Source organism: Amblyomma mixtum, chromosome 6 (assembly GCF_055824585.1).
Source record: "Amblyomma mixtum isolate Tamu chromosome 6, ASM5582458v1, whole genome shotgun sequence".
Lineage (NCBI taxonomy): Eukaryota > Metazoa > Arthropoda > Arachnida > Ixodida > Ixodidae > Amblyomma > Amblyomma mixtum.
The window spans coordinates 126,516,910-126,540,781 of record NC_143017.1 but is presented as its reverse complement, the minus strand read 5'-3'; the positions used below and the strand labels follow the sequence as shown (position 1 = coordinate 126,540,781).

Sequence of the window (23,872 nt, the reverse complement as noted above, 5' to 3'; positions counted from 1 at the left end):
CTAAGTGGACACAGGCCACCACCCACCGCGGGTTCGAGCTTCGCGCGAGCCAAGGGCCCCGATCAGCCGTCACCACACACACACTGGGACACCGATGCGGTGCACTCAACCTCCGCTGGGAGGAGAGCGATTCGCCGCAAAGAAATAGGCCTCCAAGTTCACAAAGGAGACGTTTATTCACGTCGTCCTTCAGCAGTACACACACACTCAATCGTCACCCCGTCCCGGGGGCGCGCGAGGAGCAAGGCTCCGCTGCGCGCACGAAGCGACTCGAGCGATGCGCGCCGCTAGCACGCCGCTGCAGGAGAATGTCCCCGCGGCAGTGCTGTGATCTCTCTCTCGTGTCGGCCGTTGGGCCGGTTGCGAGAGAGAGTGGGCAAACAACGCAATGTACTCCTGTCGGAGGTCGCTGGACCCCGCTGGACAGGCTCGAGCCGCTGCAGGTCAGAGGACACGTGCGGGCGAGCTCGAGTATGCACTGGTCCGAACGGCAAAGGCCGGCACGGACAAAACAGTTGCGTACGCACCTTACGCTGTCTCGGAGGGATCTCTCTCTGGGCCCCGCTCGGACGGTCGCGCGGTGCGCGGCCGCCCCAAAGCGGGTCCCGTATTCCCGCCAAAAGGCGCCAATGGTAAAGGCCCTTGGGGAGCCGGGGCGGAGCTGTGGCTAAATGACAGTGATTAGTCACCCAGCCGCCTCTCCACCGCCTGAGGCGGGAGCAAGGGAAAGAGCAGAAACAACGCGGGAGGCCGGCAGAGCCGCGCAAAGGCGACGGCGGAAAGCCAGGATTCCTACAAGGCAATGCAGGCAGCGTACACCGACGTCCGTGCTTTACATCAGAGCAGGTGATCTATATCCAGGGGGTCGTTTTCTGCTGTTGCCATTTTCTTTTTCCGCGCGTAAAATCCCGTTTCTCTTTCGTTATGGATAAGCGAGTAAATGTAGCGGAAAAGAGCTCTCGTAATGGCTCCCCCGCAATCTGTAAACAAATGACTTGCTTATCTGTGGGGAAGACTGCGTCGGCTCTACGTCCCGCAGTAAAGGAATACAAGAAAGGAAAGGAAGCGTAATGCGGCAAGCCGAGCGCGTGCGCGATCGTTGCCGGATTCCGGAATGCAGCGGCAGAACGGGTTCAGCGGTCGGCCAGTCGTGGCTAAATTGGTTAGGGAGCGTGCTTTCCTCGAACGAAACGGGTTGGCCCCACATGGGATCGGATGGATGATGCGGAGGAGGAGGAAGTTAGGAAGAATGGAAAGGCAGGCTCCTCGGATTTCCGCCGCTTCCTTTGCGAACCGCGCATGAAACTGGTGTGCTGTGTATGCTTTATGAGCCTACTTGGTGCTCGTGTGTCGTGTTTTGTCCGAACTTTATTCCCCAGCCAGGGATCTGGGGAATACGAAGCGTATTTGCAAGGGTGGAAGAGCGGGCTAGTCGGTAGTTCATCTTGGGGAAAGCGCAGCACACTCCTAAGACGAGGACGAAGAAAGACAAGACGATACTGCGCTGTATCGTCTTGTCTTTCTTCGTCCTTGTCTTAGGAGTGCGCTGTGTTTTCCCCAAGACAAAGCGTATTTAACGGGATGTTGTTTTGTGGCCTTGACACTCCTATCTCGGCTCTAAATATGTGCAAATAAACCTGGTGTACAGTTTCCCCCGTAACGGAGTTCGACACCGCCCTTCGCAGCCGGGGCCTGCGGGGCTGAACGGTCAGTCAACTCAAGGGCCCCGCCGTCTCCAACAGCGGCCACGGGTTCTCTGCTCGTGTCTGAGCGCTGCCGCCGCCGTCCACAGCGACGTGTGCCGGATAGGAAAGTTGCAGGTTTCACCAGCGCTTTGGCGCCTCCGTCGTTCTCCAGTGATCTCGCTGCATGGCTGTCGCTGCAGTGCCACAAAGGCGCTGGCCAGTGGCGTTGACCCATGTTTCTTCTTTTCCTTCGGCCGCCAGCGCGCCGCTTTGCGCCACATAGAACACTGAAGGGAATTACTCTGGCTCGCCTTTTGCGTACTGACGCTTAGGCACTTAGTAGATGACGGTTGGGGCACTTGGCCTGGCTTGGTCTCGGCGTTTGCGTTGACAGTTCTTCCTTGGTGGGGCTTTTCACCCACTTCCGCTTGGCTTCTTTCAGTCTGTCGGGCGGACAACACTCGCGCCTGTTAGCGTTGGCACGCGCGTGCCCATTTATCGTTTTTTTTTTTTTTCAACCCGCTCGAGTCTAAGAAATCAAATTTCCCGCTGCTCCCCTTCCGGGTCGTATATCGGACCGCAGAAAAGTAAAAATAAAGGTCACCCGCGCGAAAGAGAAGCCTGCATTTGCCTGTATTAAGTACCGCATTCGGGACCCTTCGAGCACGTGGAGGGCTACGACAAAAAAAAAAAGAATAAATGAAAGCTGAGGCGCTGTAGGGCGCGGGTGAGTTACTCTGCGGGAGAAAAAGAGCGATCAGACGAGAGCTCTTGGCGCAACCGCAGCAGCCGAGCCCGTTAAACGCAGCAAAGCCTCCGTATTCACGCCTGCATCTGGAGCATGAACGGTGCGCGCTTCAAAAGGGCCCGATCCGGGTGCCCAGCCTCGTTGTGGCTGCTGTGTGATGCGTCGGCATGCAGCGCCGTTGGCGGCCCGCGGTACTACGTAGTATGCGCGCCGGCGTCGTCGGAAGCCCTTCTGCCGCCGCTCTTGTGTGCGTCGTAATCGGATTACGGCCCGCGACGTCTGGTCGTCGCATAATGGCCGCGAGTCGCGGCGCGTGGGGTGACGCGTATAAAAGCGCCGTCGCGGACCGCTGCCGAGGCGGCGGTCGCAAACTGATGGCGGTGCTCCGCTGTTCGCTGTGGCTCTGCCGCCGTGTCAGTAATCGCGGGTCCTTTGCGTGCATACTCCCGTCGTCCTACCTAACGGACTCTCCGCCTCTTGCATCCGGGCCATGGGCGGCGATTAAGCGTTGTCGGCGTTAACGGATGGAGGGCGGCGTTTAGTGTCGCTGCCTGGCTCGTTATCGTATACCGCGCGTCGTCTTGCGTGCGCGAGTGGAGTGGAAGTTACTGGCGCGCGTGAGAATAGCGCTTCTGGATGCCTCCTCCTCGCGCTCATAGCTGCGCCACTCCGCTGAAGGAAATTGTGGACTTAGTACAGGTCTGTCCGTCCGCCTACAGATATATTCAATGTGTTCCTGGTCGGTATTGTTGTGTGAGGTCTTCCCATATTCGTCATGTACCTATGACCTAGAAATTTGTATTTTGCTGTTTTTCAGAAATCTAACGGTCGATGCATTTTAATGCCGTACTATTAGGAGGGTCATGATGGCGAAAACTGTCCGTCGGAGTCTGTGTGAAGCCTCCAGCTGCCTACTATGGCAGGCGTTGTTTAGGGGAATTTCCCTCTTACCACTTACCACCTTCCAACCGCTCTTCTTTTCTCTGTCCATCTCTACCCCATATCCCCCTCTCCACTAACAGGCGAGAGCAGGTAAACGCCGAATGAAAAGTGACAATGAAGGAAGTAACTGCAGGCCTATACGTGCAGAATGGCAGCCGTCCAGCGAGCTATCTATGCAAAAATGAGGCTTGTTGGTGGTATCCCTTCTGGCATTGCTCGGGAAGGGCAGCCTGGGCCATACGAGCCCCGTCGGTGACCACCTGCCGGTGCAGTGGCGCATCACTTAACCGCTGCGTCGGTAGTGGTATGACGACTCGTCGTTATCTGTCAGTGTGACACATTTCGAACATTTCGAATCGAATCAGAATTGGAATGGATTGGCGTGCGAAAGAATACTGCCGCATTTCCTCTGCATCAAGTCAGATGATCGCCCCTGTTTTGTTTTTTGTTTTTTTGCTGCAGTGTGCGGCCTACGAGCTGCGCCGTAAGGGAAAGCCTTCGGATTCATATCAGCCACCACAGGTTCTCTAACGCGCTCCGCAGTGTAAACGTGCGGGTGTTTTTGAATTTCACCGCCATCAAAATGAGTCCGCGACGTTACGTCGTTGCCAGAGAATCCTTAGTCGCATGTAATGTCCACGAGCGTACAAACCAAGGCAACGAACCAAAGTTGCACAGTGACGAGAGCACGACAGCAGCCTCGCTCCGACGTAGCCAACGTAGTACGTGACAACGACGGACGGACATCCGTTCCCAGCAATGGTTGAGCAAACGCGTTTTCCGCGCTGTTTTTTTTTTTTTTTTGGTGTCGGTTAGTCATCAGAAACTTCTGCACACCGACTGTGGCCCCAATATGTTCTGATAATGTTAGCTTATAAATACAGTGTGTCTGGTATGTATTTCCTGAATAACGTCGCTTGCTTGCCTGCGCTCGAGGGTGAGGTCTTCACAAATACTGCCTAGTTCCCTCGCAAGCCTGTTCAGCCTCTCTAAGCTTCTCCTGCGATGGGTAGAGGCTTGTGCGAAAAGGCGCCACGGTTCAGGCAAACGAGCGCGCGAGAAATTTTCGAGCCAGCTTTAGGGGGGCATTTAAAACGCATCGCGGCCATCCTATGCTACACGTTCTTGGCGGACGTGAAGACTGCAAGAGCGGGAATGGGGAGAGGGGGAGGGGGGGAGCGCCTTACGTCATGCTGCGCGCACTTCGCTGCCGTATTTATGGCCGCGCGGTGCGGTTTAGCAAGCGTTTCGTTGGAGCGCGTCCGCACAGACGCACACACGCACTGACGCGAGCGCATGTATAGGCGCGAATCGGCCGTCTGAACGAGCGCCGGTGGCTGGCTCGAATCTCGCGCCGTGCATCCGGTCCGGCTCTTCTCACTCTCTTTTTCTCTTTCGCCCATTCACTGCTCCTCTCTTGAGGGGCGCACGCTGGAGGTGATTGGAAAGCCCGGCTTCCCTGAGGTTTACCTGCCTATTCCCGATCTTTCGATAGTTTCCGTTCGTCCGCCCTTTCTATGCTTTCTTTATTATTATTTTTTATGTGTGTGTGTGAGAATGGCGACGCAGGCCCCCGCCTGCAGGTATATCTGCGCTTGCTGCGCCGTAACGCTGCATATACGCGACGCATATCTATATCGTAGAGCTCGCGGAGGCAGCGGTGTGAAGGGGGGAGGGGTTACGAGAGCGAATGAGGTGCAGGGAGGGGGAGGGTGTCCGCCGAAGCGAGATATCGGCCTTTAAAAATTCATCCCGGCACTCCTGAGGGGCGGACGCCGTCTCACGAGCGAAGCGCGTAATAGCGCCGTAAAGGACGCAGCAACATGCCATAAAGCTGCCTCCGCAGCTGTATAACGGAGCGCGCGTCTATAGATTCTGCGCGCGCCGGCGCTGCGCCAATCCGCGTATACGTATACACGAGGTTGGCTGAGGAGGGGGGCTTGAGGAAACAATTTGCGTTCGGCCGGCGTGTGCCGTGGGCAGCGTGTGTGTAACACCCGCGCGCGTATCGGCACCGATCCTGGAGAATGCGGTAAGAAATGAAGGATAAAAAAAAAAGGAGGACCGCTTCTTTTGCGGCAAGAAAATGTTCGCAGGAGAAAGTGAACCCAAGCAGCTCCACTTCCGCCGTACGTCCTTATTCTTTCGGCGCGGGGTAAAGCTGAAAGGAAATGGGCAGAAAGGAAGGAGCGAGCTAAAAGTGAAACAGGCATTGAGGGAAGGTATGTAAGGGGGGAGTGAAGGAAAGGGGAGTGCGGCGATGGTGAATGGAAAGTGGAAAGGGGGGAGCGAAAGAAAGGCCTTCCCGACGTTCATTGCGTCATTTACTTGTGAGCGCACGCAGTGTGCCCTGCGTCTCCGGGCGGCCGTTTTCGGGGCGCTCTGTTGCCAACCAGAATAGAGCGAGCGTCAGCCGCGTGCTCCTTTGCGTGGCCCGCTCAGCTGGAGCCTTCAGAACGCGCCATATTGCGCGAGAGTGCGGAGGAGAGACTGCGTGAGAGCGTGTAGGGGTACACGAGCTGTAGCTTTATAGTAGTAGTCACCGCTGCCACTCTCGCCATATCATGGGGCACTTTCTTTCTTGTGTTTTTCACATTTTTTTGTGCCGTTGTAGTCGCTCTCTCCTCAGCTGCCGCCGACTTCTTAATCGTGAGGTGTGTGTGTGTGTGTGGGGGGGGTTGCACCGTGGACTCTGATTCCGGTGCTTGAGGCTTGAATTCGCAGCAAACACTTTCGAATGGATGAAGATACAGGAGACGGGTGGTGAAAAAAACAAAAAAAAACTTGCAAGACGGTAACCACCTTGTGTAACGCGAATTTCGGCGACAGCAGACTGAACAACTATGCCCAAGTGGGTTCTGCCTGAATTTTCTTGTGAAGTCTTTCGTTGCCCCTTTGGCATTTACTTACCTCTGACGCCTGCTTAGCTTCACTTCGGCGGCACGCACTGCTGGCTATTTGCGCCTAATGGCGTGTTCCAATCGGCGATCCGGAGCAAGTTTTCTTGCCCCGCGAAACCGAAGAGCGTGTCTCAAAGGGCGATTTGGATTTAGACCCGGAGTTTTGATTGGACCACGACGGTATGACCCCCAGACCCCCTTGCTCCTCCGGGAATTTTGAGAGCTGCTCCTTTTCGCCAATTGGAATACGGCTTAAGTCGTTGCGTCACGGTTGCCGCGGCACGCACTGCTGGCTATTCGCGTCTATGCCGTTATGCCTTCATGTCTCGGCACGTACAGGCGCGGACAAAAGTAAACGGAGCACGCAACTGTCTCTCGAGAATATTTTTCACGCGTCACCTAATTGAAATTTCCAGCAGTGGTGCGCGCATGCTGGTAGCGGAGGTTGGTGGGCTTTCTTGTAGACAAACAGCGATTCTTCATTACCAATGAAGAAAGCGCGTGACTGCACTTCGAACGCAATAGCGTGCTTCGTTTACTTATGGCCGCGCCTGCGCGTTTAGTTCTTGTCTTCGCACTCTCTCCCGGCCTCTGCTTCAGGACGAGCTGGGTCTTCGCGGGCTCTTCGCTTCCGTTCGCGATCTCGTATTCGCCGCAAAGCTTGTGCGTGCACAGGGCCCGCTATCTCGATGGCGTCTAAGTCGTCAGCCAACCGGTTCATGAGTCAAGCGCTTTATCTTTGCCTTGTAACGTTATCACATTTAAAGGCACGCTTGCCAGTAGCAAAATGAAATACGAACGGGGTCACACTCGCATGCAACTTGCCTTCTCAGCATGCGCGCTTCTCTGCGGACGCACAGCGGACGCAGTGATTTCAGGAAAAGGGGCAATTAACAGCTGTGGCTGCAAAAGACGCGAGGATAGCTTGAGCGGTGATTAAGCGACAGAAGGAACCGAAAGTGAAGCGGATGTTTGCGCGAAAGGAACAGGGCCACGTCCGCTCACTGGTCCCTGCCATGACGAATTCTTGCTGGGCGAGAAGGGAGAGCGCCCCTCTCCGTCTATATTGTATTTTTTTTCCTCTCTTGCCCGTTCTTTATGGTTGCCAAATTGCATTGTCGAGTTGTTTTCGTTGTTCATTAGGTGTACTATGTATGTACTTCGGTGTGAGAAAAAAAAAATGTTCCAGACTTCAACGATAGCTGTAGTCTATTCTCTTTTCGCGAGCGTCGTAATTTTTGTCTTCTTTTTTTTTTTTTGGCGGCAGCTGTTCTCAAGCTTGTCTTTTCACTTATAACACACCGATCCACCCCCCTCAAAGCAGTCTTATTCTCTCTGGTGGTATTACCGAATTGAAGGACACCACTGAGATAATTTTTTAACAGTCGGGATCCCGGATGGTTTGCGGAAAAGGTACCGCTAGCTTCCTGGAAACGGCTGTATTGTGTGTTTGATCTGACGCTTTGCGACTTTCAAATTCCAGATTATAAAAATGCGCTGATTCTACTCAAGTTTCTAGTTATTTTCAGCTTATTTCGTCAAAAAAAAAAAGCGACTGTCAGCAACGCCTTGTTTCGTCATCGCGGAACCTGTTAGTCATTTGAAGAGCCCACCCCTGCTGGAGTTGCATATCACGTACGAGGGCGAGTTCGTCGATCGTACGTGTTGAGTTCTGGGCCCATCGTTTTCGGGGTTTATTTTCTCCCAGGAATAGGCGAGGGGGGGGGGGGGGGGGGGGGTAAAAATCTGGTGATTTTATAAAGTTGAAATTCGGGTAAAAATTGAGTTATTTAGCAAGAAGCTCCTTATTTCGGTCTGTTCGGGTAGTGCTACTTTTGCAGCAAAATTGCGGCAAATCTGTTCGGGGTGCCAGAATCGAGCAAAATCGAGTTTTACCCCAAAACGAAGGGCACTATGCATATATAATCACTGAAGAGAACTACAAAAACGTAAGATAAAAAAAAATAGCCGCCGCGGTGGCTCAGCGGTTATGGTGCTCGGCTGTTGACCCGAAAGTCGCGGGTTCGATCCCGGCCGCGGCAGCTAGAATTTTTTTGGAGGAGAAATTCTAGAGGCCCGTGTACTGTGCGATGTCAGTGCACGTTAAAGAACCCCAGGTGGTCGAAATTTCCGGAGCCCTCCACTACGGCGTCTCTCATAGCCTTAGTCGCTTTGGGACGTTAAACCCCATAAACCAAACCGTAAGGTAAAATAATCACATAAGGCTCAGTTGGGTTTAAGGAGGAATAAGTACGCACTCAATAATATCCAGACAAGGGCCCCAAATTCAGAAGAACATCACTCCCGGTAGATTAATTACTAACTTGCCGCAAAGTAGCTACAGAATGGAAATATGGGAAGTCTTAACAGTGCAAGAAAACTGGATCAGTATAATGTGATGCCTCTAAGTTCTGCTGACTCGGTACATTACCATGGCGAAAAATAAGCATGCCTATGATAATAGAGAAATCGTTGCTTTTGCCATTGAAAAGCAGTTGTTGGAGATTTCGCTAATAGGGAGAAGACATGTATACAAACGCATGACAAGACTACGGTGAATACTGTGAACTAATTCTATACTGCTTCTACTCGGAATAATTCTATTTCGCCCTGCCGTTTCCAGAAAGGCTCCCTGGTCGCTTTTATTGTATCGAGCAGTGAGCGCGTATGCCCGTAAACTATCGTCTTCCGCTCATTCAGTATTTTTATAACCGCCCCAGGGTCAACACGGGCATATTTTTGTCCCGGACGACTCTACACGGCCCTGACCGCGAGCGCTTCCGTTGTGCCTATTTTGTGCATTTTACCGCCGCGATGGTACAGAGTAAAGGGGCGTTTGTTTCGTTGTCAAATGCTTGACGGTGCGTGTGGTACGAAATATATATGGTAAAAAGTTGACGCAGCTGTCCTTTACCTGGCGGTTTTTTTTTCGGTTTTAGCAGTCAACCGGGGTTGCCATAGCCGAACCCGAGTGCATTCATTCCGCTCATGTAGCTAATATCGTCGCCATAAACTTTACATCGGGACGTTGTGTTTTCCTTTACGGTTTCCGTCAGAGCGGAAACTGTCCGATTAATTTGTTTTTTTTTTTTTTTTCATTTCGGTGCGGATTATTACCCGGCCGCGTTGGCAGCGCAGTCAAATAGCGCATACATAGGGATAGGCTTTAGCGTTCGTCGAACCTCTGTGCATCCTGTTTTTCGGCGAATATTCATGTACATGAATGGCAAAGAGGGAGAGAGAAAGAAATAAAATGAGATATGACTGTGTCATTTCGCGTTCTCCAGTGTAGCTGCGCTGGGAGCCCTGTAGAGTGGCAGTGGTTGCCGTTTCCTGCCCGCCAGTTCCAGATGCGTTGATGAGCCAGTGGGCATGTTAAAGCGCTCTCTGTGTTTGTTACGTCGTATAAATGTTGGGTCGCTGGCCCACCGTGCCGCTCTGGTCGGAAACAATGAAAGCCGTTCAATTGCCCTCCTCGGCGTGGCATTTATTTGCGGCTGAATCTGCTATGCCGTAGTTTAATGGCTCTTTCGGTGGATAAAGTAAACAAGTCGATGACTACGAAAGGAAACGGTGTGTTCAAGCTCACAAAAAAATATCGCTTTGTCCCTGTCCCTCTGCGTCGATCACCTCCAAGGCGGTGTTGACGCAGCTATAGTTGTACGTCATTTGCTTATGTCTGAAGCCTCATTGTTCAGAATTGGGAAGATGTCTATCCTATTCTGACCGCGGGATAATTGGGTCGCCAAACTCGGGGCTGGTCTGTAAATTTTCGACGTGCCTTGCTTTAGCCACTCCTGCGAGCACATTCGGCCATGATTTTATGATGTGGAACGGGGGATATTCAAAATTCCGCAATGTGTCCTTTCCCGCGTAACAATGTTGCCCAAGACAAGACGGCTGACCATGCATTTCTAGCTGAAACAAAGCAAGAAGGACTAGTTTTTTTGCTTGATTCTTCCAAACTACGTTCCTTAAATTATATCCACACCCTTAGAGCCTGTCCTGTTCCCCTCGCAGTTGTTTTTGTTTTGTTTTTTTAATAGAGAAGTCGGCTATCTTGTCTTTGGCAGCGTAGTTGGGTGGGAAAGCGCACTTTAGGAATTTTGAATATCCCCAACTGAATATATTAAGGAGCGTCCTCCTGTGTGCTTGAGGTGCTCCGGCAAAAGTCCTATTGGCAAGAAAGCACGGCAGGTGATGACGTCGCGGAGGGGGAGCGGCGTTATGAAAATCAGCCTGCGGACAGATGAGTCATTAGAGAGTTTAGCATTGGGGAGAAGTATACTCGAGAACAGGGCGCCTGCTGCGCATAGCGACACGTTAGCTGTAAATGCGCGAAGTTAACCGCTATGCTTCAGCTTGCCTCGTATTGAACGTGAGGGACTTTCAAGCAACATGCGCCAGCTTCCTGGAGGATGTCAGCGTATATGCAGTGGAAACTAGGCACAATAGTGAGCAATCATTTTTTTGCAAAAGTTGCATCACATATTACTGCGCGCTGTGTTTTCAGTGCAGAGAGCTGGCCGGTAAAATAGCTGGGTCAGAACGTTCTGGCGAAGAGGACACCACAGTGTGTGTGATGCCCTCCTCGTGAGCGCTGCTACATTTGTCGCCGCGATTGGTCCTTTTTGCGGTCTTTGACATTGCCAAATTTCATGCTCTGATCGACGTCTCGAAGCACTCATTAGTAGGCCATGCACCTATCCTGCTCGAGTATGAATGTGCTGGGCCATTGGCCGACGCGCGAGCCTTGGCCCGTTGTGATAGCCGACAGGGCAGCTGCAGCTTGCTAACCGCGAAGCGCGTAAGGGGAGTTTTCTGACTCAGGGGCGAGACTTTCCAAGCTGCCGTCTTGTGTATGTGGATATCACGACTGGTTGGCCCGTTTTGCGTCGGCTGTCGTGGGTGCGCTGTCGTGTCGCCGGTTATCGCGGCTGGCCGGAGCAGAGCTCGAACCCGCGAGCCAATCGCACTCCGTCCGTACGCAAGAGGAAGTTTTTCAATCACGGCCGGGGTGACATAACGGTTGTGTGTCAATCGTATTCCAATTTTATCGCTTTCGCCCCTCACCGCAGGCTTAAGCGGTGCTACACCCGCGCAGTGACCGCGATCTGTCAGTCGGCACGACGGGCGATAAGAAATTAGAAGATGCGAACGGAGAATGATTGTTATCTAATAGCGGCTTTGCTTCCCCTTCACTTCTGTACTCACGGCAAGCCGTGTTTCTTTGCTTCTAAGGACCTCTGTATCCTCTCTTTCTTATTATCTCTCTCTCACACACACATACACGCGCGCGCGCGCACGCACGCACGCCTGCACGCACTCACTCACAGGCATGCATACTCAAGGTTAGCTTTTTCCCAGCGGAATTGTGAAGGAGGCGCCGGTTAATGAAGCAAAGTTAATTGTATTTACACCTTCGCAGCGGTCGCGAGCGTCTCTCGAGACGCTTCTCACTTGCAGGCTCTCTGTGGCGCCTGCCGCAGCATCGAATCGTCCCGCTTGCCGCTGATCATGCGCCCGACGGCTGTTCGCGGAACGGCGCGCATGAGTTGGTGCCGCGCACATGTGCAGGGCGCGCACCCGGTGTCCCCCGTGTTGCGAATGCGAGCGCAGCAGTACGCGTTCCTCAGCGCCGGGCCAGCCCGGGCGTGCGCATTGCGCGGTCGGCGTGCGGGGCGCGCCACTTGCGTGCCGAAAGAGAAGGAACGAAAGATGCAAAACCAAAGCGCTGAATATGTAAAAGCGAAAAAGCCTCGCATGCGTCGGGTGAAGTTGGCACGAGCTCTAATTTTAATGAGGATCTCCCCGAACGCCCTCCTCCTCTCCCGTGACGCTCATCTTCCGGGTCTGCCCGCAGTCCGCTGCGCTCTTCCCTCGCCCTCTCCCGTTCTTTTACGCATGTGCGGCTCGGTATGTAGATGCGTCGCGTGGGACCCCCCCCCCCCCCCCCCCCCTCTCTCTCTCTCCTCCCTTGCCTCTGTAGTCCCCTTTCTCGTTTTCTTTGTGTTTGGTTTTCTCTCGCGGGCGTTATTTTTGTTTGCGGAGTTCTCTGCGTGTTTCTGTTGCCTCATAGTTCTTATCGCAGCCGCCACGGGGCTTGAACGCTGCGGCAGCTGCATCAGCACGCGGCGTTTTTCCAGAGCCACTCCCCGTCAAAGTGCCGCAAGCGTGCGCGAGTCTTGCGCGCCGCGCGGATCTGTGGAACCGCCGGAACGCTGCTCCGGGCTCATTGTGGCTGCCGACTGACTCGCTTTTGCTCCTATACTTTTGCCCTCTCGCTCGTATTTTCCCCCCTCTTTTTTTTCTTGGAGGGACGTGTGGAAGGAAATCACGTAAGCCCGCCGCTTCCTTGTGGCCGTCGTCTCGTGGGCCCCCCTTGCCAGTGGGTGCGCATGCGTTTGCCAACATCGTCAACAGCATAAACACTGCTGCCGATGATGACGCAGTTAACGCTACATACCTCAGGTGAAGTGTGGATTTCTGCCTTGTAGTGAAGCACGCTTGCAGCATGGGGCCACGATTTCTCAGCGATTTCTCAGCTTTAGTAGCGCTTGTCCTTGTCTTCCTTCTCTGTTCTCGTTCCTAGTCGCAGCGCTGGTGAAATTTTAAAGATGTACCAACTAGCTCAAACCACCATTTTGCTCCAGTTGATTTCTCAGCGGGTACCGTGTCGACCCGTATACAAGATACCGAAACACTCGCGTGGCACATTGTTGTGGGATGCGTTACGTGGTGCGAAAGTTGGCCCGTGAACTTGGCGTAGGCTCGTTCAAACGCACTGCCTGTTCCCAGATATTGTCGCGTGCTTCTTCCGTCGCAGGTGTGCACATACCACTAATAAAGGAAATCAAACAAATTTCTGGTGCTCGTTCGTGCTCTTGTCGAAGGGCTGAGTTTTGTGTCTGTCGTTCGCACTTCTGCAGAGGTTGACTTTGCCTAATGTCTCGCCCTCGTTCTGTTCCTGTCTTTTTCCAGATCCAGGGATGAACGGTGACCTCTCGAACGACACACAAGACAGTGCAACTAGTCAAGACACGGGCGACCTGGGTCAGGATGAAGACAGTATGGACTCCGAGAAAGCCCTCAATCTCGTGAGTGGTCTTTTTTTTTTTTTTTGCAACTCTTTATATCGATAGAGGCCGAACTCGGTGAGAAATACTACGTTCTGGTAAAAGAAAATTTCCTGGCTGTGAAACCGATCCATGACCAAGCTTTTCTGTGTCAGATCTGAGAAAAATATGTATTGCTGTGCTGTAATCTTGATATTAATGTACCATACCTTGATTTCTTTTTCCTTCCGATTTCCTAGCTATGCAGTCAGCGGCAGTTGAAGTTTAGCGCATAGTTCCTGTGGTACAAGGCTAAACAGAACACTGTGTAGCTTATTTAGGTGTCTGTTGCCGCTTCCTCGGTCGTGCTGCTCGGCGCAGCATTATTCTCGAGCCGATCAAAATAAAGTGTATTTTTAGGAAGAATTAGTAGTCTGCCGGGAGGATGCTCAACATATAGCGCCTCTTCAACGTCGTTATAAGGGAGTTGAAGGGGCCCCGCTATTACTTCGTTATAGCCGTACCTTCGCTATAACCCGCTTCGTTATAACGAGATTCATGCTGTACGTCATCGTGCGAGGTTAACTTTCTCCGAAAACAATGGTGAACCGCTCGATATGATGCCACCGTGACGGACGAAAACGACAAAAAAAAAAAAAGAAACCCAGGCACTAAAATCTTGGCACGGTTGCGCAAGGAAACCGTCTGGGACAAAGGACTTATCGAGCCCGTTGCGTGGCGATGTATTATAATCTGCGAGAGTACCGTAACCGCATTCAGGGACCCTACGTTACTTCCGTGCTTATCGTCTGACCCCTCCCGCTGAAAGCGATAAAGAGGCCACAATGGCTGCAGGGAGAATGTGCCTCCTCGCGGTGTACCTGCACGTACGGGGGACCCTGGCGTCGAAATGTGGCCCGATAAGGGAAGGCCGAGCCAGAAAACACGTCCAAGGATGAGCGAGTCGAGCTGACCGTGAGGAGACGGCGTGAAGGAATATCGTTTCCGCTGTATACGGCTGCGCGCAGTGCAGTGCTGAGCATTCTCTTATTGCCGAACACAGTTTGTTGCTGGGAATGTGAAAGCATCACTGCACCTGGATACATTGATACCCACCCACGCACACCATCCGGTTGCATCACAATTTTGATACGAAAATTGGTTTTTGAGGACAGGAAAGGGCGCAGTAAGCTGTCTCACATCTCGGTGGACACTTCAACCGCGCCTTAAAGGAAAAGGTCGACTCTGAGAAGACACACAATTGAAGCTGCATATGTCGTCGGTTCGAATCCCTGTCGCAAGCTAGCCTCCGACTGGACTAGCGCATGTAAACTATATGCAACGCGAAATCGTATGACACCACCCCGAACGCTGTACGGCAAACTGTGGCGCCACATTGAAGTTTGCCAGCGGGGAATAGGTTAATAGACGAACGACATATATACGATTGTCTAAAATGGCACTGCTCGGCTTGCTGTGTGACTCATACGGCCGCTTGATGACGTCAGCCTATTTTTCTTGCTAAAACAAGTGAGCATACCGCACAGGGATTGCTTAAAGTTTATCAACAGTAAACTCAGAAATAAGTGGCAGGCCGCATGGCAAGATCACGTAAACAACAAATTAAATTCTGTGAAACCAATTTTAGGGGAATGGCAATCATGTAGGCATCAAGAACGTTTTACCGAAGTTATTTTATGTCGGCTCCGCATTGGACACACCCACCTCACGCACAACTTTCTGCTAGCCAAACAAAACAAACCTCTCTGTGAAATGTGTGGTGCTGAACTCACAGTGAACCACATTTTAATTTCATGCATAAAAATAGAAGAACTAAGAAAGAAATATTTCACAACATTTTACAGGGAAAGCATCCCATTACACCCCATGCTACTCTTAGGTGATCGAGCACTGGTTGACATTTCATGTATTTTTAGGTTTCTCAAGGAAGCCAACGTTTTAAACAAACTCTAAGTATTTTTAGAAAGCTTCACCATTAGCAAAAACTCTAACCTTGTGTTTGGCGCAGCATAGCCTCAGTTGCTTTTGCGCCATAAAAATCAATATAACTAACTAACTAACTAACTAACTAACTAACTAACTAACTAACTAACTAACTATTTTTCTTGCAACCACTGGGATTTTCTGTTCCATCTGCGAGTACACACACTAAACACGCCGCCGGCTTTTCTCGTAATGAGTCTAGTAGTGCTTTCGCATTAAGGCAGAGGCTTGTCGGCCTGCAGGTGCGGGACTCTTGGCGCTTCGGATGTCCGTGCAGGGCATTGAACTGCACCCGATATTTCTCCGTTTCGTGTCGATTTGGAGAAATGTGGAGAAGCTAATTATTCAGCAGAAAAAAGTCATATATAATAGGCGTCGGCAGGCGATCGTGCTAAGTGGTTCTTGGAGGGTAATGCGTGGTTGATTCTGCATTGAATCACACGTTAGTCTATAAGCAAAACAAGGGCCTCGAAAGAATGGAAAAAGCTACTGACAAAGGCGAGCGATATGATCGTCTTTGGGAGACTTGCGCACGGCAAAATCTCCTTGTCTCTTGCTCGTCATCGTTTGTTCCACCTTGTGGAGTACTTTCATGCCTTCTGAGCTGCTGTCTCGGATCTCGGCTTGGTTTCTTTTTTTTTTTTTAATGGGAGTCGTGGGGTCTGGTTTAGAGGTTAGTAATAACAGCAGCCGTATAGTGCTGATGATTCTTGAGGGTGGTAATCTCAGTGCCGAAGCACCTTTTGCATCTGGACGCGATCAATAATGTGTCGCCTGGGCGGCCGCGACTGTAGCAATATAGCACGCGGTCGCACGTTTGCTTGTCAGAGGAGCTCCCTTGAATATCTCTGTGTGTCTTATTTAAAGAAACGTAGACGTGAAGTTTTTGCTCGCCATTGCTCTTTCCTTGGTGTGTCCCTACGGGCGCAGTAATTATGAAAATCGACCCAGTAATCTTGAGCGTCGAGTAACTAGTAGCAGATGGTACAGAAAATCCCAGCCGCCGCGGTGGCTCAGTGGTTATGGTGCTCGGCTGCTGACCCAAAAGACGCGGGTTCGATCCCGGCCGCGGCGGCTAGAATTTCTTTGGAGGAGAAATTCTAGAGGCCTGTGTACTGTGCGATGTCAGTGCACGTTAAAGAACCCCAGGTGGTCGAAATTTCCGGAGCCCTCCACTACGGCGTCTCTCATAGCCTGAGTCGCTTTGGGACGTTAAACCCCATAAACCAAACCAAACAGAAAATCCCAGCGATGACAAGAGAAACAGGGTGACGTCATCAAGCGACCGTGTGACGTCACAGCAAGCCGCGAACCGCCACTTCTGAAAATCGTTTAAATGTCGTTCGTCTATACATATACTCGCCACTGGCCGACCTCCATGTGGCTCAACTCATGTGTTGACATTTGTACCAAAATCGTGACGTAGCCGTTCGTCGTACAGCGTTCCGTGCGGTGTCATACGATTTGTCGCTGCATCTAGCTTACATGTGCTAGTCAAGCTGGAGTCTAGCTTGCGTTAGGGCTTCGAACCGACGACATATGCATGCACCTTCATTTGTATGCCTTCCCAGATGTTCGTATCAAAATTGTGATGAAACCGTTCGTTGTACATCGTTCCGGGTGGTGTCATACACACAAACTCGCAGAAAACAGCTTCAATGCATGTACAAACATTACGCGTAAACAATGCTCACAGGTACAGTAATGATTTCGCATTCCCACAGGTCAGCAGTCTTTCGTATCACTTCCATTCTTTTTTTTATTATTATTAAGGCGGAAGCCTTTAATGCCTCATCGTTGTAAGCAGCAGTTGTCGACAGAAATGTCACGCTTTTCAATTGGTCGAAACGGTCGTGACGTCGCAGTGCGCGAATTTCAAACGGGTCCAATTGTACTTTGTCTAGTAACCATGCAACCAATAAAAGGGAATATACAGTGATGCTCCAAGTGAGTGGAAATGAGTTTAGTTAATTGCTTAATCACCTAATTATCCTAATTAACCTTTCTAATCAGGCCAGGTAAATAAAACCGAATAGGAAATTGGTCGAGTTCAGGAATCGAACCCCGGTCTCCGGAGTGCGAGACGAGCATGCTAACCACTCCGCCATGCCAGCTCAACGGTTTGGAATGAACAAAGGTGCGTCTAGTGAATACGGTGTCTTCATTCACTCCCATCTTCCTCCCTTCCCGTTACGGCGAGGTTCAGGTGTCTACTGAGGAATACGAGACAGATACATTTCCTTTCCTCAAAAACCAATTTACCGACGAGCAAGGCGCAGAACCGAACGGGCGATGGCGTTCTGCGGACTCCCTGGCAGCGTTGCAAGACGCTGTCGCGTTTCACTCTTAGAGGCGAAGCTTAACATCTTATCCACACATCAGCAACACAAGCAGCAACACCGCGCTTATGGCTTTCGCCTCACCGCACTTTAGGTCAACAAAGTGCCCCCGTTAATTTTTATTCTGCTCTGACAATATGCGTCACTTTTTTTAGTTCCGTGTGGATGGAAATTTCGCAGCCGCTCGCCGGCCACTATTTAAAGATCGTATTACGTTCCGCTCAATGCGTGCGGTTTGAAACCCTATCCAGAGTCATCCTTATGGGTTGAGGAAACAAATCATATCCATTGTTAAAAATTTTTGTGCCTGTGCCCCAAAAATGCACTGCTTGCTTTCTTTGCGCCTTGTTAATAGTAAATCGTCGGTGCCCTCATATGACAGGCTAGGAATAGAGAAAACAACTTGGAATAATGATACCTGCGTATATGAATTCATATCTGAGCGACTTGTAGCTAAGGGTAGCGGGATTTTCCATTCCGCTTCTTGTCACAATTGTCGCTGGCCGGATTCAAACTCATTAGCCGCTCTTGTTGAGGGTTGCTTGCGTTCCCTTCTATGATGCATCTGTGCATTTGTTTTTGGCACGAACGGTCAAACAATGTGGGCCTGTTTTCCTCTGACTCGCCCCGCGCTATAGCCTCGCAATATATATATATATATATATATATATCATCTGACCGCATAAGGCTGTACTTTCACCTGTTTTCGACGTATTATTTTCTTTCTCTCTCACTTTTAATGCCGGGCCGCTCATGAGGAACGCGCTGCCTTTTGCAGCGTTTTGAAATACCGCCCCCCCCCCCCCCCCCCCCCTTACTTTCTCGTCCGTAAACATTCCGCGCGATAATTGCATGTCAGGGCAGTCGAGATTGAAATGTTTGAATCCAGGCCACATCATCGTCCCCCCCGAAATGAACTCGGAGCGACGGGACGCGAACTCAATTTCGAATGCGTCCTGCCACGCAAATCCAGCGTCGCCGCTCTGGCCGGCCGCGGGGGAAAGCAATTACCGCGGCTCATCACTCGCATGTGGCATCTGCTTTGGCATTTGCGCCGCGCACGCCGCGGCCGGCGCCGATATCCGCCGGTGCGCCTTTATGCGCCTCTCGGAGGGGGTCCGTCCGTGCGCCGCCCGCTGTAGCTCTTTAGCGCTTGCGGCCACTGTAGCAGTCGGCCCTGTTTTGAGGGGAAACGGTTGTTAACCCGTACGCACGCTCGCTCTCTCTCTCTCGGCAACGGCGGCGAGATTTGTCGCGCGCGCGACTAGCGCGCCCCCTTTTCGAGCGCCGCCATGCTGCAGCGAAAGGTAACCTGTCGTTTCACTTTCCCGATTTATGTTGAGTGTCCTGCGCGGGGTTTCGTGTTTCGGTGAATAAGGTTGTTTGCGCATGAGCACACGCGCACACACACACACACGCATATTGGCACGCACACACACGCGCGCGCACGCGTTAAGTAAACTGATCACGCAATGGATGAAGTGGTATAAAGTATTGATAACGATGGTAACTAGCACAGCGAGTACGCTTCAGCCCTTGACTGACTGCCCTGAAGAAGGGAGCTGTATTTGATAGTATGGACGTTAAGGGAGACACTGTATCAAATTCTTTGTGACGTAGCTCTCATACTTGACACAGTGGCAGTGCTTTTTTGGTCTTTAACTAAAGTTATCTGGTCCTCAGAAGTTGTGGCTAGAGGAGGAGGAGGAGCAGGAAGGAGAAACAAACTTTTATGTGCCATAAGACAAAGAGGGCAGGGCTAGAGTCAGCCACAACTCGGAAAACGGCGGCAGATATATATATAGGAGCTTGCTCATTTTGCGACGCCTATAGGATTTGGTTTGGTTTGGTTTATTGGGGTTTAACGTGCCAAAGCAACTCAGGCTATGAGGGACGCTGTAGTGAAGGTCTCCGGAAATTTCGACCACCTGGGGTTCTTTAGCGTGCACTGACATCACACAGTACACGGGTCTCTAGAATTTCACCTCCATCGAAATTCCCGCGTCTTTTGGGTCAGCAGCCGAGCGCCATAACCACTGAGCCACCATAGGATTTGCTTGGGATATACAGCTTACAACTTTTAGTTCGGGTTGACTCCATCGCACGGTGTGTTCAGTTTTGCTGCGTTCTTTCACGAGTCGAAGCGAGCTAGGTTATCCCGACCTTTTCAATCTCCCCGGCCTACTTTTTTATTATTTTTACGTCGTATCCATTCGCGACATGCGCGGCTTTGGAGTGCCTGTAGGGAAAAGCGTATATGTATACCGCTCGGCTCGAAGGACGAATTTATGGCGTCCATAGCTTATCCGCGTCTGTTTGTGAGCGGGCGGGAAATAATACGAGTCGATTAGATTGCGCCCTTCGCGGTGTGTCTGCTGAGACCCGATTGTCGAGGGTGAGTGACGAGCGTTGGTTGCTTGCTGCACGCCTCCACGCCGTCGGCCCTTCTGCCCCCGCCGATGGACTTGATGTCGATTGCGGGGTGCTGGAAACCTGAAGAAAGTGCTCTTGTACAGGGCGTGTCACACAAAGTGAACCGCACTTCTGAAGAGCATTGGGGTGATTTGAAATAACCTGACTGGAGCTGTAGTGGCTGGCGGTCGCCTAGGACACGTGCGAGTATTTCTATTATCCGTGTGTGTAATCACAAAGTGAACGAGGGAGGCTTTCCTCCCTTGTTCACTTGGTGATTATCAGGAGCCATCTGCCCAACCTCTCTCTACCACGTGATCCTTGTGTATAGCTTTAGGTTGGTTTATGGGTGTTTAACGTCCCAAAGAAGCTCAGGCTGTGAGGGACGCCGTAGTGAAGGGCTCCGGAAATTTCGACCACCTGGGGTTCTTTAACGTGCGCTGACATCGCACAGCACATGGGCCTCTAGAATTGTTACTTTGCCTGAAATTAGCCGATTAACTTATTTTAGCCGGTGCAGACGATGGAGGAACCGCCGCCTTTTGCACGAAAGCCATGCTGCACATTAAGAATAGAATTTACTTTAACTGACGCAAAGTATAGAGGTTTTGTCGCATATTCTACTGCTTGGCTAAACGCCGCAAATATTTGCATTCGGAGATTACGAATTCACTCGCGAAAGGTACTTTCGTAAATATCCGATAACGAAATCAAATACTATTCGTTTATTACCTTCTAAGTCCACGCCGCGGTGGTTCAGTGGTTATTGCGCTCGGCTGCTGACCCGAAAGACGCGGGTTCGATCCCGGCCGCGGCGGTCGAATTTCGATGGAGGCGAAATTCTAGAGTCCTGTGTACTGTGCGATGTCAGTGCACGTTAAAGAACCCCAGGTGGTCGAAATTTCCGGAGCCCTTCACTACGTCGTCCCTCATAGCCTGAGTTGCTTTGGGACGTTAAACCCCCATAAACCATAAGCTTATTTTAGCCGGTGTAAATAGGTGAAACATTCCAATTACGGAATTGTACAGAGTCACTATAGGTGCCCTTACAGATATGAAGCCCTACCCGCCGCAGTAGCAGCGAGGTTCGGCTGCTGTGCCCAAGCTCGCGGGTTCGATTCCGGTTCCTGCGGCCGCATTCGGAAAAAAACAGAAAAATGCCTAGTATTGAGATTTCAGTGCACGCCAAACAACTCCACGTGACCGAAATCATTCTATAGCTGTTCACGTATGTGCTTTGCCGAGTACGCAGTGCTGCTCTGGAGCGTGCAAATCTCACGTTAGGTTAGGGTCACATATTCTTCTTACGGCGCCACTTCGGGGAGGTTTTTAGGGCGTGGAATGAGAAAATAAACGTTCAAAACAGTTCGCGCGTGAAAACGCGTAAGGCCAGAATGCCAACTCTGAACGCTCCGCGTCTAACTGCTCGTCTTAACTGGCCGCTACTGGCGCGCGAAAGACGCATGCCAGTGTGACGTTTGCTGTAACAAAAAAAAAATAGCGCGAATTATTATAGTTTGCACCTCGTTACTATACACATGTGGAAGAATAAGTCAGTTAATGTACGATGCATCCGTGAACATTCATACGGTGCAGCGATAGCCGTGTTCACAAATCTCTAAATTGAGCCCGGTAAATTAAAAGTAAACAAAAAAATACACGTACGAGTGAAATTGTGTCACTCTGAAGCACTTCTAACGTGAACTTCTCACTGTAGAAGGGGCTTTTCTTTGTTGTCATCGCCGTTTATTCAGACACGAATGTAGTAATCCCCCTCCTTAACCAACTTATTGGCAGGAAGGCAAGAAGACTTCTTTAGAAGCGCTATTGGTACAAAAGCGGAAGCGCTAAATTTGCTGCAAGTACGCACAGTATATAAGGAGGAGGAGATATGAACTGAACATTGAAGCGCGCGGACATTCTTTTACGGTTAGCGTGACATAGTCTTTATTGTGTTTGCAGAGGAAATACATAGCTTGTGCCTCGTGAACTGTTCTTACGTGTTACAGTGCGGTGTCTCTTGCAGTGCCTTGATGCTCCTCATAAAGTTGTATCCACCGTCAGTCTTCTAGTTTAGGCTACGGATGTGGGGCAGTGGGTGTAGGGATGAAGATGACTGTAGCAGCGGTCGAATCAAGACCCTAGTACGTGCAATAGAGCAGGCAGGTGCGTGAAAAATGAGCCTTCCCTCACTCTCTCCATTCCTGATGCTTTCATTTCCCTCTTTGCCATGGGCGTCCGGAAGGGGGGGCAAGGGGGGGCGGTTGCCCCCCCTTGGAATTACGGATATTATTTATGCCCTACCAGAAAACAACTACAAACCTACCGCCTCCCTCATCCCTAGACATCGGGTGCACCCCCCTGGAAAAAGTTCTGCGGACGCCCTTGCTCTTTGCTATTCCCTACCGCGTCTTTATCCCCCCCCCCCCCTTCCCGCTTTTGGACACATGTCTCCTGGTCAGGCACGACCATAGTAACATATGCATGCCAGAGCATGCATGGGTCTCTTGGTTATCGTCTCCCGTGGCCCCTTTTACCACGATGGGATTAAGCAAAATGGCCTCAATAGCTGACGTCGCGTAACGGTTAGAGTGCAAAAGACGGGAAGCGAAGGGTCAGATTTTTCGCTTCTGTGCACAAGCCTCAGCTTTTTCTATGGTTGGTATTTCGCGCTAAGGGAGGTGCGCTGTAGCCGTGCTTTGAATAACGCCGTCTAAAGTGCGTTGAATTGGGCAGTATTGAAAGAAACGTCGTATAAAGCGACAGTTCGAGCAAAGCGGTTTCGTTACTGTCACAACTTGCAGATCAAGAAGTCAGCGCGGTCGGGCCTCTTCCACGAGATGGACGACGAGCAGCTGGAAGCGAAGATGGCGCCGGGCAGCGGCAAGGCGTCGGCGTCGGCGGCGGCCAACGGCCAGGCGGGGATGGGGCCCGTCGCCGGAATGCTGGCGGCCTCGACTCCGGCGTCTTCGGTGCCCCCGTCCGCGCTGGTGACCACCACGGCGGCCGCGGCACTGGCCGCGGCGGCCGCCGCCGGACAGCTCTCGCTCAACCAGGTGCGTCTGCTCTTCTGGAGACCGTCCCGTGCAGGAACTATGCGTGCATACTTAACGTCGCGGCTCGATGCGCCTTCACTGTCTCTTCCTGAACTGTAGCCTTATTCGTTTCTATCGGGTGATATTCGGATCAGCCGCGAATGAATTGCTATTTAATTCCATGCTATATAGTTTCAAATGGGTCCTCGTGTCGACTATGTAACTGTTTGATACAAATGAATATTTATTACGCCTTGCAAATATCCCGTGATCACCTTCGTCAGGCTCACGGGACTCCAAATGTGTGTATCTCTGCAGCTGATGGTGGCTGGAGCTCAGGGCCAGCAGCCAAGCCTTCTTATGCAGGCTGGATTGGCTCAGCAGTTGCAGCACGTAGGCAAGGTAAGGACATGCGCCAGTCTTGTCATATCAAGCGTGAAAGTGGGCAGCATTGCTGCCCTTGTATCCTCTTCTCACACAATAGCGACTTCATCGATGTGCTCCTCCACCTTCTGCCACCCCTATTGCAGTTGCCAACGGCTTCGGGTCTTCCTGGGCTTCCTGTCAGTAGCCAGGAGCTCCAGCAGCTACAACAGCAACTCCAGCAGCACCAGCAAAACCTTCAAAATCAAATGGGCCAGTTTGTGTTTTTGCAGCCGGGACAGCTGCCAGCGAATGTACAAGCGCAACTCTTTCTGCAGAACCAGGTACGTTCCTTGCACCTGTGTCCTCTGCCCATGTGCTTGTTGCGC

The 23,872-nt window shown here is 51.5% G+C and overlaps 1 protein-coding gene across 12 annotated transcripts in view; it reads left to right on the top strand.

Annotated features, from left to right (window-relative positions):
- The window catches only part of LOC149340314 (uncharacterized), a 628,908-nt gene that overhangs the window by 595,233 nt on the left and 9,803 nt on the right, over positions 1 to 23,872 (top strand). For 10 of the 12 annotated variants that reach the window (XM_089549073.1, XM_089549065.1, XM_089549064.1 and 7 more), the window contains 4 exons: positions 13,257 to 13,372; positions 22,890 to 23,141; positions 23,439 to 23,522; positions 23,651 to 23,827. In XM_089549073.1, the coding sequence (XP_089405199.1) occupies positions 13,265 to 13,372; positions 22,890 to 23,141; positions 23,439 to 23,522; positions 23,651 to 23,827 (621 nt within the window). In that variant the 5' untranslated portion in view covers positions 13,257 to 13,264. Of the gene's footprint in view, positions 1 to 12,479; positions 12,747 to 13,256; positions 13,373 to 22,889; positions 23,142 to 23,438; positions 23,523 to 23,650; positions 23,828 to 23,872 lie in introns of those variants that run through there. The other 2 variants (XM_089549074.1, XM_089549069.1) reach the window with 2 other exon arrangements.